Source organism: Nematostella vectensis, chromosome 4, assembly GCF_932526225.1.
Source record: "Nematostella vectensis chromosome 4, jaNemVect1.1, whole genome shotgun sequence".
NCBI classification, from domain to species: Eukaryota; Metazoa; Cnidaria; class Anthozoa; order Actiniaria; family Edwardsiidae; genus Nematostella; species Nematostella vectensis.
Genome location: NC_064037.1, coordinates 1,728,967 through 1,745,805, shown reverse-complemented (window position 1 = coordinate 1,745,805; position 16,839 = coordinate 1,728,967). Strand labels below are relative to the sequence as shown.

At 43.3% G+C, this 16,839-nt stretch overlaps 1 protein-coding gene and 1 long non-coding RNA gene across 4 annotated transcripts in view; one reads left to right on the top strand and one right to left on the bottom strand.

Annotated features, from left to right (window-relative positions):
* Window positions 1–765: 765 nt before the first annotated feature.
* LOC5509221 (CAD protein) overlaps window positions 766–16,839 on the bottom strand; it is a 28,835-nt gene continuing 12,761 nt past the window's right edge. For 2 of the 3 annotated variants that reach the window (XM_048726434.1, XM_048726436.1), the window contains 21 exons: window positions 16,613–16,795; window positions 16,035–16,253; window positions 15,262–15,429; window positions 14,598–14,780; window positions 14,024–14,128; window positions 12,161–12,415; window positions 11,556–11,804; window positions 11,295–11,459; window positions 10,892–11,023; window positions 10,115–10,316; window positions 9,738–9,853; window positions 8,725–8,940; window positions 7,976–8,165; window positions 7,175–7,329; window positions 6,534–6,608; window positions 5,664–5,805; window positions 4,831–4,901; window positions 4,302–4,427; window positions 3,715–3,870; window positions 3,090–3,191; window positions 766–1,765 (listed from right to left, as the gene is read on the bottom strand). In XM_048726434.1, the coding sequence (XP_048582391.1) occupies window positions 1,562–1,765; window positions 3,090–3,191; window positions 3,715–3,870; window positions 4,302–4,427; window positions 4,831–4,901; window positions 5,664–5,805; window positions 6,534–6,608; window positions 7,175–7,329; window positions 7,976–8,165; window positions 8,725–8,940; window positions 9,738–9,853; window positions 10,115–10,316; window positions 10,892–11,023; window positions 11,295–11,459; window positions 11,556–11,804; window positions 12,161–12,415; window positions 14,024–14,128; window positions 14,598–14,780; window positions 15,262–15,429; window positions 16,035–16,253; window positions 16,613–16,795 (3,414 nt within the window). In that variant the 3' untranslated portion in view covers window positions 766–1,561. The remainder of the gene's footprint in view (window positions 1,766–3,089; window positions 3,192–3,714; window positions 3,871–4,301; window positions 4,428–4,830; window positions 4,902–5,663; window positions 5,806–6,533; window positions 6,609–7,174; window positions 7,330–7,975; window positions 8,166–8,724; window positions 8,941–9,737; window positions 9,854–10,114; window positions 10,317–10,891; window positions 11,024–11,294; window positions 11,460–11,555; window positions 11,805–12,160; window positions 12,416–14,023; window positions 14,129–14,597; window positions 14,781–15,261; window positions 15,430–16,034; window positions 16,254–16,612; window positions 16,796–16,839) is intronic. The other variant, XM_048726435.1, reaches the window with a different exon arrangement.
* On the top strand, window positions 5,801–7,576 carry LOC125561845. The gene is made up of 2 exons (XR_007307539.1): window positions 5,801–6,307; window positions 6,481–7,576. It is a non-coding gene; the product is annotated as an uncharacterized LOC125561845 (long non-coding RNA).

The following is a 16,839-nucleotide window of genomic DNA, read 5'->3' as shown; positions in this document are numbered from 1 at the left end:
AACCTGACCCATTTTGTAATAAACCCGACCCATTTTGTAATAAACCTGGCCCATTTCGTAAAAACCCGACCCATTTTGTAATAAATGTGACCCATTTTGTAATAAACTCGGCCCATTTTGCAATAAAATGGACCCATTTTGTAATAAACCGGATCCATTTTGTAATAAACCGGACCCCATTTGTAATAAAACTGACCCATTTTGTAATAAAACTGACCCATTTTGTAATAAACCCGACCCATTTTGTAATAAACCCGACCCATTTTGTAATAAACCTCGCCCATTTTGTAAAAAACCCTACCCATTTTGTAATAAACTCGGCCCATTTTGCAGTAAAATGGACCCATTTTGTAATACACCTGACCCATTTTGTAATAAACCGGACCCATTTTGTAATAAAAGCGGACCCATTTTGTAGTAAAACAGACAAATTTTGTAATAACCTCGGCCCACTTTGTAATAAACCTGACCCATTTTGTAAAAAAACTCGGCCCATTTTGAAATAGATCTGGCTCATTTTGTAATAAACTCTGTCTATTTTGTAATACACCTGACCCATTTTGTAATAAACTCTGTCCATTTTGTAATTAACCTGACCCATTTTGTTATAACATCGACCCATTTTGTAATAAATCAAACCTATTTTGTAATACATTTGACTCTTCTGTAATAAAATCGGCCCATTTTATAATAAACTTCACCCAATTTTGGAATAAACTCGACCCATTTTGTACTAAATCTAACTCACAATTAAACACAAAAACGTGCTGAAAAATGTTTTTTTATTTGATGATTTTAGTAGTACACAAGTAAAGGCGATATTTGCGTAAATTAGTGAATTATTTGTCGGTCATCTAAACGATTTGTCAATCACGAATCACACACTAATATGCGACTATGTATATGCGGCAATATGCGTCTTGGTGGAGGTTAAATATCAAAAAACCTCTTGCAATACAATTTCTTTTATATAAATAGCAGTTACTAAACATAGGCTGTTGTGCAACCATAGCGGTCAGAATGCTCTACGTAGGTTATCCATGGCCACGCCTATAGTGTTTACATAGTTGTATTATGACATTTAAGTGCAGTTTAAATATTGCAATCGATCTGTATCCGTCTGGATCAAGTGTCAAGGCCAATATAGACAACACGATTTAATCGTATGCCATCTGTCTACGACATGGGTTAGCCCTGAATTAAACACTACGATTTTCTTAGTCGAGCACCGTAGCGGAGTCGTACGCTGATTTACACTTTACGACTCGCATAGAACTAAATCGTGCTGTCAAAATCAGCCTGGCGTCGTTTTTCTTACCAAGCGCATTAAATTTTTGTATTCAGCCAGAACGTTCAATAGCATCTGAAAATCTAGAGATTTAAGTTTTTAGTCTTTAAATTTTCGTCGATTAGTCGTCAGCGCTCGGGTTGATGTCGGATTATTATCGGTTGTACTTGCCGACGAGTAAAGCAAGCAGGGCAATGCGTACATAAATGCCGTACTCGGCCTGGCGGAAATATGTGTTCGTTGTGTAGTCGACACTGTTCGGGTTGATGTCGATTATCGGTTGTACTTGCCGACGAGTAAAGCAAGCAAAGCCATGCGTACATACATGCCGTACTCGGCCTGGCGGAAGTATGCGGCACGAGGGTCAGAGTCCACCTCGACGCTGATCTCGTTCACTCTTGGTAGCGGATGCATCACAACCATCTTCTCTTTGGCTTCATTGAGTACCTGAGGCGTGATGACGTAACTACCAAAGACCTGTTAATCAAACAAGGGCAAATCTAAATCTACTTCAGAGTGGATTATACAAACTCCCTGCGCAGGTGACGTGTGGAAAAAAAACCAGACTAACTATGAATGTGCCATTCAATGTTCGGTGTATACAAGCAAACTCCCAATGTTTTCTATTAGACTTCCCCTTTCGCAGGTGATGAAAGAATGGGGTTGGAAGATGTGTGAGGAAACATTCGCTATAAGGAGGATAAGAGGTATATATGCCAGGATAAGAGGTATATATGCCAGGATAAGAGGTATATATGCCAGGATAAGAGGTATATATGCCAGGATAAGAGGTATATATGCCAGGATAAGAGGTATATATGCCAGGATAAGAGGTATATATGCCAGGATAAGAGGTATATATGCCAGGATAAGAGGTATATATGCCAGGATAAGAGGTATATATGCCAGGATAAGAGGTATATATGCCAGGATAAGAGGTATATATGCCAGGATAAGAGGTATATATGCCAGGATAAGAGGTATATATGCCAGGATAAGAGGTATATATGCCAGGATAAGAGGTATATATGCCAGGATAAGAGGTATATATGCCAGGATAAGAGGTATATATGCCAGGATAAGAGGTATATATGCCAGGATAAGAGGTATATATGCCAGGATAAGAGGTATATATGCCAGGATAAGAGGTATATATGCCAGGATAAGAGGTATATATGCCAGGATAAGAGGTATATATGCCAGGATAAGAGGTATATATGCCAGGATAAGAGGTATATATGCCAGGATAAGAGGTATATATGCCAGGATAAGAGGTATATATGCCAGGATAAGAGGTATATATGCCAGGATAAGAGGTATATATGCCAGGATAAGAGGTATATATGCCAGGATAAGAGGTATATATGCCAGGATAAGAGGTATATATGCCAGGATAAGAGGTATATATGCCGGGATAAGAGGTATATATGCCAGGATAAGAGGTATATATGCCAGGATAAGAGGTATATATGCCAGGATAAGAGGTATATATGCCAGGATAAGAGGTATATATGCCGGGATAAGAGGTATATATGCCAGGATAAGAGGTATATATGCCAGGATAAGAGGTATATATGCCAGGATAAGAGGTATATATGCCAGGATAAGAGGTATATATGCCAGGATAAGAGGTATATATGCCAGGATAAGAGGTATATATGCCAGGATAAGAGGTCTTACCATGCTCCTGTATGGAAATAAAGAGTGGGTCGATTGTTGATTGGGTGAGAGTTATGGTTGCGATGCTAAAAGGGCGTGGCAGGGTATTGGGTTGAGGGGTATAGGAAAAGAGTGTTGGTACCTGTTCATATTCCTCTTGGGTGTTGAACCGCTCTCGCTGTATCCTGGTGACGTACAACACATCTGAGTCGGGCAGCGCTTCCTCTAGACTTGTGTACTCCTCCTACAGGAAAAAAAACACAGAGTTGTGAATTTTGATAATTATCCCATGACACACACACAAAAAGACGTAAACATACTTATGAGAGAAAAGCGTGTAACACGTATTTATAAGAATATGATCTTGAAGGTTATGTAAAAAGAGCCAGGATATGGATCTGTTAGCGTGTTTTCGAAGATATTCCTCTCGAAAACCAGCGAAGAGAAATACAAAGAACAGGCTTCTGCTGGCAGGGAATACGCCTGTCCCTTGGTAAAATAAACCTGTCCCTTGGTAAAATACGCATGTCCATTGGTAAAATACGCCTGTCCATTGGTAAAATACGCCTGTCCATTGGTAAAATACGTCTGTCCCTTGGTAAAATACGCCTGTCCCTTGGTAAAATACGCCTGTCCCTTGGTAAAATACGCCTGTCCCTTGGTAAAATACGCTGCAACACAACAACCCTGATCTGGCCTGGCGTAGAAAACTACTTCGTCAGACATGCGCAGTGATGGCGGCGCGAGGGAAGTCACGTGACACTCACCTGTACAATGCCCCTGGATCTGACATAATCCTTGACCTTGTCGGGCATGCGCAGTGATGGCGGCGAGACGTAACGCAGAGTAACGCGGTACAGGCACAGTAACCTGGCCAGCGAGTGGACTGTGCGGCCATTCTTGAGATCACCCACCATAGTCACCTGGAGACGGAACGACGACGAATGAGGATCACGAAACTAATAGGGCAAATGAGGGTCACGCAACTTACAGGGCAAATGAGGGTCACGCAACTTACAGGGCGAATGACGGTCACGCAACTTATAGGGCGAATGACGGTCACGCAACTTATAGGGCGAATGACGGTCACGCAACTTATAGGGCGAATGACGGTCACACAACTAATAGGGCGAATGACGGTCACAACTAATAGAGCGAATGACGGTCACGCTACTAATAGGGCGAATGACGGTCACACAGCTTATAGGGCGAATGACGGTCACACAACTTATAGGGCGAATGACAATCAACGTACAGGACACTGTATCAGAAAACATTAAGGCCTTGGTCCCACTTCCGTCCTGCTTTACAATTCAAAAGAAGCTGCACAAACATGGCAATGTCTGATACTCACTGTGACTCCATTGACGGTACCAATCTCCTCTCGGATGGTAAACACATCCAGAAGGGCCTGGGTCGGGTGCTCGCCTACACCATCGCCCGCGTTGATGACCGGTTTGCGGCAATGGGCAGCAGCTTCCTGTCAATCAAGGAAAAGCAGTTGGGTTTATTTCAACTTAATACACTTGACAAACCAGCCGAGCATCTTTTTAGAAAAAAAATATTGTTCAAAGGTAGCGTGTGTGTGCGACCTCAAACTTTAATCAAGTGAAGTAATCCTGATCGTGTACAGAAAAGTGTTCATTTAATCAAGTGAAGTAATCCTGCTCGTGCACAGAAAAATGTTGATTTACATTTATTTTGATCAATACGCCATCAAGTAGCGAAAAAAAGGAGTCCATATCATTTTTCCACGGAATACTTGCAATTTATAACTACTGATTTTTGCGTGCTGGTCCTACCTAGCTTCCAAAGACAGACGGCATGTGTAATATCTGTAAGGGAGTAGAGGAGAGGGGTGGGACGGTGAGGTCGTTAAGTACCTGAACTGCCCCGATCTTTGGGTGTCTGATGACAACCACGTCAGAGTAGGAGGACATCACCTGGACCGAGTCTGAGAATCAAATCATTTATTTCCATCACTTAACAATGTGTTATTGAAATAATAATCAACCGTATCATTATTAGAATACCGAATTCAACACAGAATTACCGCGGAAGTGAGGGCCTAGATGGTAGTCTAGAGCTCATTGTCCGTCACAGGCCCCTGGAACCTCGTGTTTACGCCAACATATGCAAACCTATTGTATTGTGCACCCAGAGAGAACAACGTATCGTAACCCGCAGTTGTTCACGGGTGTAAAATAAATGAGGATATAAGCTTATATTCTCGGATTCAACCTTATTTGAAATAGGTGTATATGACACAGGGGAATCGTAAATTTAAGGTAGTCCCTTTTCAGCCAACATGTATTGAATGGTGAAATCCCTATCACTGTTGCAAGCATGGGGCACAGCGAGAAAGCATAGTGAAGGTTTACTAAGAGTGCTAACCTGCGAGAGACTCGCCTTTCTTGGCGGACTAGATGGACGCGGCTTGGTTTACTAAGAGTGCTCACCTGCGAGAGAATCGCCTTTCTTGGCGGACTAGATGGACGCGGCTTGGTTTACTAAGAGTGCTGACCTGCGAGAGACTCGCCTTTCTAGGCGGACTAGTCGGACGCAGCTTGGTTTACTAAGAGTAGTTACCTGCTAGAGACTCGCCTTTCTTGGCGCAAAAGATGGACGCGGCTTGGTTTAAGAGTGCTTACCTGCGAGAGAATCGCCTTTCTTGGCGGACTAGATGGACGCGGCTTGGTTTACTAAGAGTACTTACCTGCGAGGGACTCTCCTTTCTTGGCAGACGAGTCGGACGCGTTCATCTGTACGACAGTGCCGCCCAGTCTCTGCATGGCAGCGGAAAAAGAAGACGAGGTGCGGGTACTCACTTCGTAGAACATAGACGCCATGACACGACCCTAAAAACAATACAGTCATTACACTACTGTCACACGGCCCTGCACACAATACACCATATATAACACGACCCTAAAAACAATACAGTTGTTATACTAGTCACACGGCCCTGCACACAATACGCTATACATAACACGACCCTAAAAACAATACAGTCATTACACTACTGTCACACGGCCTTGCACACAATACACCATATATAACACGACCCTAAAAACAATACAGTCATTACACTACTGTCACACGGCCCTGCACACAATACACCATATATAACACGACCCTAAAAACAATACAGTCATTACACTACTGTCACACGGCCCTGCACACAATACGCTATACAAAAACGATTTGATGCGATTCGTTATTTTAAGTCTTTGTTCTCCCCGATTGGACAGCGCTTAAAGATCAGAAGAGTCGGCAAAAAAAAAGAGATTTGATTTATGAAAACCACAGCTTGTTTATTAGAATCCTTGAGCGTGGGTTCGCAGATCTCTCAAAGTCGCAGTAAGTATCTCAGACAAAAACCTTTTCAATCTGTGGCTTTACACTCTATAGCTCAACCCAACTCAATTCTCTATATAGCAAGAATAGTATGGCGCAATATCGGACATTTCATTACTCGTTTTTTGTTCTCCTTGCCTACACTAGCCTAACCTAACGCTATTTTCTATCGTAAGTTCACTAAAGACTGATGCAGAAGACCTTAATATGGCGCTATATCATGACGTACCTTCAGAAAGTCCACGCCACCTTCCCTCTTTACTACTCGACGCATGTCATGAGCGACGTTGAATATCACGTGCAGCTGAAAAATTAAATTGATAAATATAAATAAACATGTTTTTGTTTAAATTCTGTATTGGAAGACAAATAAATTTGAAGAAATTTCGAAATAACCACCTAAAAACGTCTAAAATAGATGTTGATTTCATTTACAAAATCATCCATCGATAAAAAAAATTCGTCATCTGTATATTGTTTAACGTGTTCTGGATGATCGTATGGAAACAAGACTTAGAGTTAGAGACCAAGCGCGGATTGTAATCTGTACATTGTGTGTTAATTTGTTCTAGATGATCACACGGAAACGAAAATTTAGAATTATCTGCCAAATACGGGTTTTAGTGGGGTAAATTGTTAAATGTATATTAGATGGTCATATAGAAACGAGCGTTTAGAGTTATCTGCCAAATACGGGTTTTAGTGGGGTAAATTGTTAAATGTATATTAGATGGTCATATAGAAACGAGCGTTTAGAGTTATCTATACAGACACGGGCGGACATGAGACAACCAATGAATATCACACCACCAAGGCAAGGACAAGCGTTTGCACTCAACACCACAGACCATTCTCACATCCTCCATGTACCTGCTCTTTCGTGAGCTGGCCAGCGCTGAGGATGTGGCCGGTGATCACTTGTGCTGGGATGACGGGCATGACGTCACGCAGCACTGGGGCCTGCACAGCCACCGGGGTGGAGGGGCCGCGTGAGACTGGTTCTGACATGTGTGGGGAGGTGTCTACTAAAAAAAGAAGGAACAGGTCAGATCGGCAAGGGGAGACGGTTTGAGCCGTGATATGTTAACCACAGCTTTATAGTACGACGCACGCTACCTTGGCCAAATTGGCGATTTAAAGAAACGATAAGAACTTCCTTAGCCAACCAGTGTGGCAAAGACATGCTTTAACGAGGATCCATTGGAGGGCAAGTCTGGTGCCAGCAGCCGCGGTGATTCCAGCTCCAATAGCGTATATTAAAGTTGTTGCAGTATTAACATATTATAACATTTTATATTATAACATTAACATATTATAACAGATTATAACATGAGGGAATCCTCTAAGGTATGAACTTCGCGTTAATCGAACTGTGATTCTCGTACTCTGACAATTCTTGAAACGTTTTCTTGGAATCCATGGTTACTTGCGGTGCAATAGTGAAAATAAGCAAGGCTTCTACTTTTTAGAAGCTGAGAATTAAAAATTGAGGATGGCCTATTTTCAATAGCGAAGATGTATGATGCACTCCTGCGTGTGAAAATTAGTGAGAAATATATTAGCATAGAAGGAACGAAACAGTTCCTTTTCTTTCCTTTCTCTAACCTGGCCCATATTTGTGTGATTTTTGAGCCCCCAAAATCTACGAAAGTGTCTACATAGTAAACCAACCTGCAACCGGAGGCAGAGGCTCTGGTCCAGTCATGCGGTGGACGGTGGGAGGGAAAGGCCAGCCCCTGTCTGCCTTGCGGGGGCTTGGGGGAGCTGGCATGGAGGGGGGAAGGTGTGGCCCGTACACCACCATGGGTGTAGGGGGGCTGGTGGTGCGGACGTCCTCGCCAAACCCCGGCTTTAGAAGTACCTGATTTGGACGATAGAGACAATGTAAAGGCTTAGGGTTTAGAAGTACCTGATTTGGACGATAGAAACAATGTAAAAGCTTAGGGTTTAGAAGTACCTAATTTGGACGATAGAGACAATGTAAAGGCTTAGGGTTTAGAAGTACCTGATTTGGACGATAGAAACAATGTAAAAGCTTAGGGTTTAGAAGTACCTAATTTGGACGATAGAGACAATGTAATAGCTTAGGGTTTAGAAGTACCTGATTTGGACGAAAGAGACAATGTAAAAGCTTAGGGTTTAGAAGTACCTGATTTGGACGATAGAAAAAATGTAAAGGCTTAGGGTTTAGAAGTATTTGATTTGGACAATAGAAAAAATGTAAAGGCTTAGGGTACAGCTTATCAAAGGACTTTCAACCTTCTTCTAAAGAGCCCTAATCAACCACGTAACGATAGTTTTCATTCTATATGGAAACCTTGCAAAGTTTTACAATTCATTTACCAACACTAAATCGCGGCTAGATTCAAGTAAAATGCGAGGTTTTCTTTTTGAAAGTCATAAATCAACTTGTTCCTTACCTGTCCATCAATGCACGCAGTCTCCCCTCGGAGCACGACGCGCCGAACTGAGCCAAACACCTTCATGCCAGCGAAGGGAGTCCACTGAGCACGTGAGTAGGCCATGGCTTTGGGGATGGTCCACTCGCTGCCTATCTCCACGTCCACGTACGTGTCCTTCTGCTCAGGAAGCCCAAAGATCCGCCGAGGGTTGGTGTATAGACGCTTGACGAGGTCCTGAGAAAAGCAACACATGAGTACTAAGGCCTCTTTCACACAGCGACAAAAAGGGTTTAAACAGCTTTTTTGGGTCAGCGTCTTGCCAGCAATAACAAAGTGATTCATTGTGTATGTTCTTGTTTTTCGCTTTTATTTCCTTTCACCGATTTGAAGAATTTGCCTGGCAGTAAAACTATTGGTTGGTGATGGCTGGGATGCAGCAGAACTGTTTAAAAAAGGAAGAGAATCTTTGGCGCAGCGAGCATTACCTCGATTGTGAGCCAGCCCTGGTGGACCGCAGTGAGCCTTACCTCGATTGTGAGCCAGCCCTGGTGGACCGCAGTGAGCCTTCCCTCGATTGTGAGCCGGCCCTGGTGGACCGCAGTGAGCCTTCCCTCGATTGTGAGCCGGCCCTGGTGGACCGCAGTGAGCCTTACCTCGATTGTGAGCCGGCCCTGGTGGACCGCAGTGAGCCTTACCTCGATTGTGAGCCGGCCCTGGTGGACCACAGTGAGCCTTACCTCGATTGTGAGCCGGCCCTGGTGGACCACAGTGAGCCTTACCTCGATTGTGGACCGCAGTGAGCCTTACCTCGATTGTGAGCCGGCCCTGGTGGACCACAGTGAGCCTTACCTCGATTGTGGACCACAGTGAGCCTTACCTCGATTGTGGACCGCAGTGAGCCTTACTTTGATTGTGAGCCGGCCCTGGTGGACCGCAGTGAGCCTTACCTCGATTGTGAGTCGGCCCTGGTGGACCTTAGTGAGCCTTACCTCGATTGTGAGCCGGCCCTGGTGGACTGCAGTGAGCCTTACCTCGATTGTGAGCCGGCCCTGGTGGACAGCAGTTAGCAGTAGGGGAAGCATAGTCTCAAGGCCAGGAAAGCCAGGGGGGGAGTTGGTGGAGTTCTTTTCCTCTATCGTATGAGGAGCTACAAAAGATAGAAGGAGTTAGAAGAAACAGGGACTGGAACGATTAGGTCCATCAAGGGAAAATAACTTAACCTTTTCCTTGCGCTATTGTGAGAATATAATAAATAAATAATAATAAAGCTGACCAAAGTCTTCTAAAAGGAATCCAAGCTCGATCTTTGTTGCCAAAACAATGGCCATATTTCTTCACACAGATTTGCGATACATCGTATAATTTGTAGATAAAGCCTAAATATCAAGGTTATACAAGTACCACTGACCATGGTCGGTAGCAAAGCAGTCGATGTACTCCATGTTATCCCATAAGGCCATCTGATCCTCAGCTGTGACAAGCGGAGGCTTGACTCGGATCCAGCTCTCCCCGATGCGGGCCGCATCATCCTTGGTCATGAACAAGTGGTGTGGTGCTACCTCACATGTGACCGCAAGGCCGCGCTCCTTGGCGGCACGGATAACCATGATCTAGAATAGAAGATCACCATGGGAGAAAGTCCACAATGGCGGGACTATTTTCCTTAAGACCCCTTCATCAATACACCACAGACATTGCAAAAATAGTCCCTCCAAACCCTGTTATCCTGAACAACTCTTGATTGATACCCCACAGACATTGTCATCAATAGCTCCTCAGAACCCCATTACCGAACGTTAACTACCGAAATCCTGATATCATGAATAACTTTTTCTTATATTCCAATGGCAACGTTTATTAATGCAGAATCGAGCATCATGAAAATTCTCTTGCGGGTCCTGTTAAAAATACTTCGGTGTAAAGTTTCGTTAGATGTGATTCAGATTCCCATTTCCTTGGAAGTGGGCGACCAGGACCATGTTTTTTGAATAACCAAGGACTAATTTCCTTGGTTTTCAACGACTTGCTGAAAACATTCCTATTTAAGCTTTGTGATAACAAGTTAGATTAAAAAGAGGTAACTTCTGCCATAACAACTATGTTTAAGTACTTATGTGAGCTTTGCCTATTGTGCTCAAGATATTGAAATGTTCACTATTATCTTGTTTTACTTTACTTCACTCACCTCCTCCTTCCTGGCGACATGTGCGATGTGCACCGGACGGTCTGCGAGCTCCGCCAGCAGTAAGATGGCGGCAGTGGTGCGTCCCTCTGCATGGCACACGATGGGCATGTGTAGCGGCCAGTTCTCAAGGTGCTGATGGAACCCAACAGACGTAATAAGCAAAATGGACCAATAATCCGCCCCCATGTATCCCTTTTCGTTAAGTTTCTGCATCCACGTGAAGTGTTTTCATCTCGAACGGCCCGTCCACATGAAAACACGGAAACGTTCCAAAAAGCGATATTTACTATTTAGCTTGTTTACATTGTGCAGTTTATGAATTATTTGATAGCTTCGATTATAAATAAATAAATAAATAAATAAATAATATTTATATGAATAAATAAATAAATAATATCTTTACCTTCATCCAAATAGTGAGGTCATCCAGTCTCAGCGTGGTGAAGGTCTCGTTGAGGTACATCTTCAGACCAGCTGCACGATGAGCAATATCCTTCAGCATGGTGTAGTTTGTGGGACCAGCTCCAAGGTACAGGGCATAGTCACAACGAGCTCCAGCAGTGCCAAGCTATATTCATCGTAGAGTAACACAGGTATTTGTAAAGTTTTTGTGTGTGCAGATTATCGCTTTCACAGTGTCTGAGAAGGAGCTATAGCAACATACCTTTTTAGCGAGATTAAAGGACTCCTCATCTACAAGTGGGGGGTTTGTGTTAGGCATGGCTAACACCATAGTAATGCCGCCTGCCAGTGCCGCAGCTGTACCGGAAGCAAAGTCCTCCTTGTGGGTGGCTCCAGGCTCTCGCAGGTGAACATGGACGTCGATGAGCCCGGGTAAGCGGACGATACGCGCTGTCGATATAATGTCGATGTTGGTCTTGAGCTTGGGGGCGCCACAGACTCGTTTTAGTGCCTGTGTAACATAACACAAATCTCATTCTATATTACAGTTTTGTTACTTCTGCTGTAGACTCCACATCTAAATAAGATCACTATTCTAACATTTTATTGGGTTACAAAATATGGAAAAGAATTTATCATGACATGCAACCTTCACATTCTAGGAATTCTAAAGAACTTCCTATGTGTAAACTGACAAAGAGCCTGGATTTATAGGAAATTTACAACAAATGTACCTCTACAAAGGGCTTCCACACTTGGCATACAACTCGAAGCCACATTTATAGCAACCTCTTATTTCTAGCAATTTCTAGTATGTACCGAGTCAGGAAGATTGGTTTTCTGGAACTTTCTAAGAACATACTGTACCTCTACAAAGAGCTTGGCGCACTTGACGTCTGTGATAAGAGGGACAGAGTAGTCAATTGCCATGCGTCGTGTCTGGTAGCCACGTGTCATGAACGATGAAACCTTCTTGCCGGGGTTGCTGCGCAGTGGCAGGTTGATAAACAAGTCAATCATGTTCTGGGACAGATAATCTGCGATGCTCTGCTCTCCCTCTGTGGTAGCGCCGTTTCCATTACCGTTATTAGCGTCTGCGAATGGCCAATCAACAGCGTGCACCTAAGGGTAAAGAGCAAGTCATCTTAAGGCGGATAAAAAAGACACTGCCCTCAGCATGATGGAATCTATGGTAATGGGTAAAGGATGAAGTTGGATGGGGTTGGTAAGGGTATGGTAATGGGTAAAGGATGGAGTTGGATGGGGTTGGTAAGGGTATGGTAATGGGTAAAGGATGGAGTTGGATGGGGTTGGTAAGGGTGTGGTAATGGGTAAAGGATGGAGTTGGATGGGGTTGGTAAGGGTATGGTAATGGGTAAAGGATGGAGTTGGTAAGGGTATGGTAATGGGTAAAGGATGGAGTTGGATGGGGTTGGTAAGGGTATGGTAATGGGTAAAGGATGGAGTTGGATGGGGTTGGTATGGGTATGGTAATGGTAAAGGATGGAGTTGGATGGGGTTGGTATGGGTATGGTAATGGGTAAAGGATGGAGTTGGATGGGGTTGGTAAGGGTATGGTAATGGATAAAGGATGGGGTTGGTAAGGGTATGGTAATGGTAAAGGATGGAGTTGGATGGGGTTGGTATGGGTATGGTAATGGTAAAGGATGGAGTTGGATGGGGTTGGTATGGGTATGGTAATGGGTAAAGGATGGAGTTGGATGGGGTTGGTATGGGTATGGTAATGGTAAAGGATGGAGTTGGATGGGGTTGGTAAGGGTATGGTAATGGGTAAAGGATGGAGTTGGATGGGGTTGGTATGGGTATGGTAATGGGTAAAGGATGGAGTTGGATGGGGTTGGTAAGGGTATGGTAATGGATAAAGGATGGGGTTGGTAAGGGTATGGTAATGGTAAAGGATGGAGTTGGATGGGGTTGGTATGGGTATGGTAATGGTAAAGGATGGAGTTGGATGGGGTTGGTATGGGTATGGTAATGGGTAAAGGATGGAGTTGGATGGGGTTGGTATGGGTATGATAATGGTAAAGGATGGAGTTGGATGGGGTTGGTAAGGGTATGGTAAGGGGTAAAGAATGGAGTTGGATGGGGTTGGTAAGGGTGTGGTAATGGGTAAAGGATGGAGTTGGATGGGGTTGGTAAGGGTATGGTAAGGGGTAAAGGATGGGGTTGGTATGGGTATGGTAATGGGTAAAGGATGGAGTTGGATGGGGTTGGTATGGGTATGGTAATGGGTAAAGGACGGAGTTGGATGGGGTTGGTAAGGGTATGGTAATGGGTAAAGGATGGGGTTGGTATGGGTATGGTAATGGGTAACAGATGGAGTTGGTAAGGGTATGGTAAGGGCTGTGCCAACTACGCGCATGCTACTCTCATGGAATCCCACTGTAGGGGCCTGCCGAGCACAATGGCCAACCACTGAAAAGTGGTCGGACATGGCCACAAGATCATGATGAAGTAATGCAAGGATTCAGACAAGCATTCGGTTGCTTATCCCATATAAAGTATGTGGAAACGGATTAAAAAATACATTTAACTTACTCAACCTTAGATCCTCTGTAAATTATTTATAACACACAAAAAAATACGCTCATTAGTTCATGATTACCAAAAGCTTTGGTTTTTGTTGCGCCACCTTATATTCTACTTTACACAAAAACTAAATCTTGATAAAAATATTGCAGTTTGTTCATCAGTGGGTATCAGACTTACAGTGATGCCGTGTTCTGTGTAGAAGTCGGCAGTGCCCACACTGGCGTACAAGGAGTAGCCAAGATTACGCAGGGTATGGACACTAGGCAGTAGCTCGTTCTTGAACTGAAAAACAGAGTCAGGGTGATGAACGATGCCATGCAACAAACTACAGAGCCATCCTAGAGGAGTTGAGGCTGTTTCTTTAAAAGGAGGGCAATGATGTGAGCCGATTCTACATACAGATTTGCATCGTCAAGCTAAATATCTCTGAGTTTACAATTTTATGGGGTCTTCTCCACACTAAAATATAAGGGAAAATATGCTACCCACAGTTAATATGAATGAGAGAAGTGCTTCTACGTTAATGCACATTTTGGCAATTAGTGCAGACAAACCATTTAACACAGTCCCCATTGCGGATAACCAAGTTTTTTTTAACACATCTAAAAAAGTTGATATGACCCAAGATAAAACTGTGATTTCCCTGTTAGTGAAGCCTGTATCCTTGAGATAGTGCACCGATCCCCAAAACGTTCTCGATCGTGAGAGTGTTTCTGAGCATGACAAGCAGTGCCCAGATCAGATGACTGACCTTGTAGCTGCCGATAGACAAGAGGATGGATCTCTTTGGGATTCGGAAGCCAGTGCTGAGTAGACCCTTGAGGAACGCCTCATATCTGTTCTCGCCAAAGCATGCCACTTCACCCGTACTGGCCATCTCAACACCAAGACGTGCGTCAGCACCGGCCAGGCGAGAAAACGAGAACTGGGGTACCTGGGAAGACAATCATAGGAAATATATTAGGGACCGACACACCTTGGCATAGAAGTATTTCCATAAACCACTCCTTTTTTCTTGTTTGAATCTGGGGATTCAGTTCAATGGTCTATTTGCATAGAAACATAATGGATGTCTGGTAGTTATTCAATTGGCAGTATCTGAAGTTTCATGTTAAGTCTAGCCAATGGAAAGTTAAGTATATCTTTTCTGATGACTGTCATCTAGTTTTCAAGTCCTGTTGTTATTGGATAGGATGATTCACTGGGCTGAGACCAATAGCAGTATCTTATACTCTAACAGAAAGGATGATTACCCCATCACATACTGTACGTCTACTTAAAAAAAGCCCCCCCCCCTGCAATGACTTCTAAGACTTGTCGCTCATTTGGGAGTTCACTTATCCCCGATCTCCTGCTCTGTACTTTTCACTCAGTTTTCTATGGTAAGAGATAGCGCTTGAGCCATATCTGCCTACCTTAACGCCTACTCTCCCACGCCCATCCATATCCAATGCTGGCTCGACTGTTAGCCCGCATATGACACGTGTTGCCATGGCTACAAAGTCCGTATCCAAGGTCTTGGAGACAAAAGGGAAGGAGCGGGACACCCTTAGGTTGCACTCGATCACCTTCAGCTGGTCATCCTGATAAATTAGAATTTATATGGTGTGTTTGATAACAAGAATCAATCACCTTCAGCTGGTCATCCTGATAAATTAGAATTTATATGGTGTGTGTTGATAACAAGAATCAATCACCTTCAGCTGGTCATCCTGATAAATTAGAATTTATATGGTGTGTGTTGATAACAAGAATCGATCACCTTCAGCTTGTTATCCTGATAAATTAGAATTTATATGGTGTGCGTTGATAACAAGAATCCTCATCTTCTTATTAATTGGTTATCAGGGTAGTTGGTCGCTACACACTCATTCCTGTACCCTATTGTGAAACGTTTAAATTATGTCAGAGAATTACAGAGTTGCTGTTGCCTTATGAAAACTCTTCCCGATTTAAATATGAAATGGCCTAGGTTCATCAAAACAGTCATCGTGACTTTTGAAAGTGATGGTTGTGCAATTGTTTCACGAACAAAACAAATTTGCAAACGTTTTGAACAATGTAACTAATGACTGAACAGTTAAATAAAAAATAATATAAAATAAATAATCCAACATAACATTAATCAAACATAGACAGAAAGACAGCACAGAGCAGCATGTCAAATATATGTAGTAGCCCACTTTACCTTGGCAATGAGTTGCATGTTGAAAGGCCCAGTAACTGAGAGTGCGGCTCCAATACGATAACAGATGGAGCGGATCTTCTCCATGGTGACTTGGTTGATGTCCTGTGGGGGTAGCACCATGGTGGCATCACCCGAATGCACACCCGCATTCTCGACATGCTCTGACACTGCTATGGCAACCACCTTGCCATCCTGTGCGACTGCATCAACATCAATCTCCTGCAAGGAACAAATTTGTTGGTCACCTAGAGTCACATTTTTTTATCACTGAGTTGGTGTTATACTTGACATTATACTTTGCCCTTAATGACAAGTAGGACAACTCAATCCTGTATTTAACTTTTATTTTTGTATTGTTCTGGTACTGTATTTGTTTTTCTTTTTGAAAAAAAGGGCAGTAATATTACTTAGCATCTTAATGACAGCCTATTCTTCAGTAGAGATCTATTTTTTCATAGAGACCTCATACTCATACAATGCAGATTATCAATAAAAAGTACAGCCTACTGTCGTTGCAGCGTCGCACAGGAATTACTGTTAGGCTTCTGAACGTGGCAAGAACCTTAATGTTTTTTCACCTTTGCTTCTTGGATAAACTTCGAGATGACCACAGGATGGTCACGCGACAAGAAGACTTCACTGCCAAGGTAGTTTTCCAGGTCTGTGTCAGAGTATGCGACAATCATGGCAGCACCACTAAGCACGTATGACGGACGCACCAGACACGGGTAACTCACTTTGTGACAGAACTCTTTTGCAGACTAAAATGAGAACAATGTAAACAGTATTAGATTTAAGTCAAGTT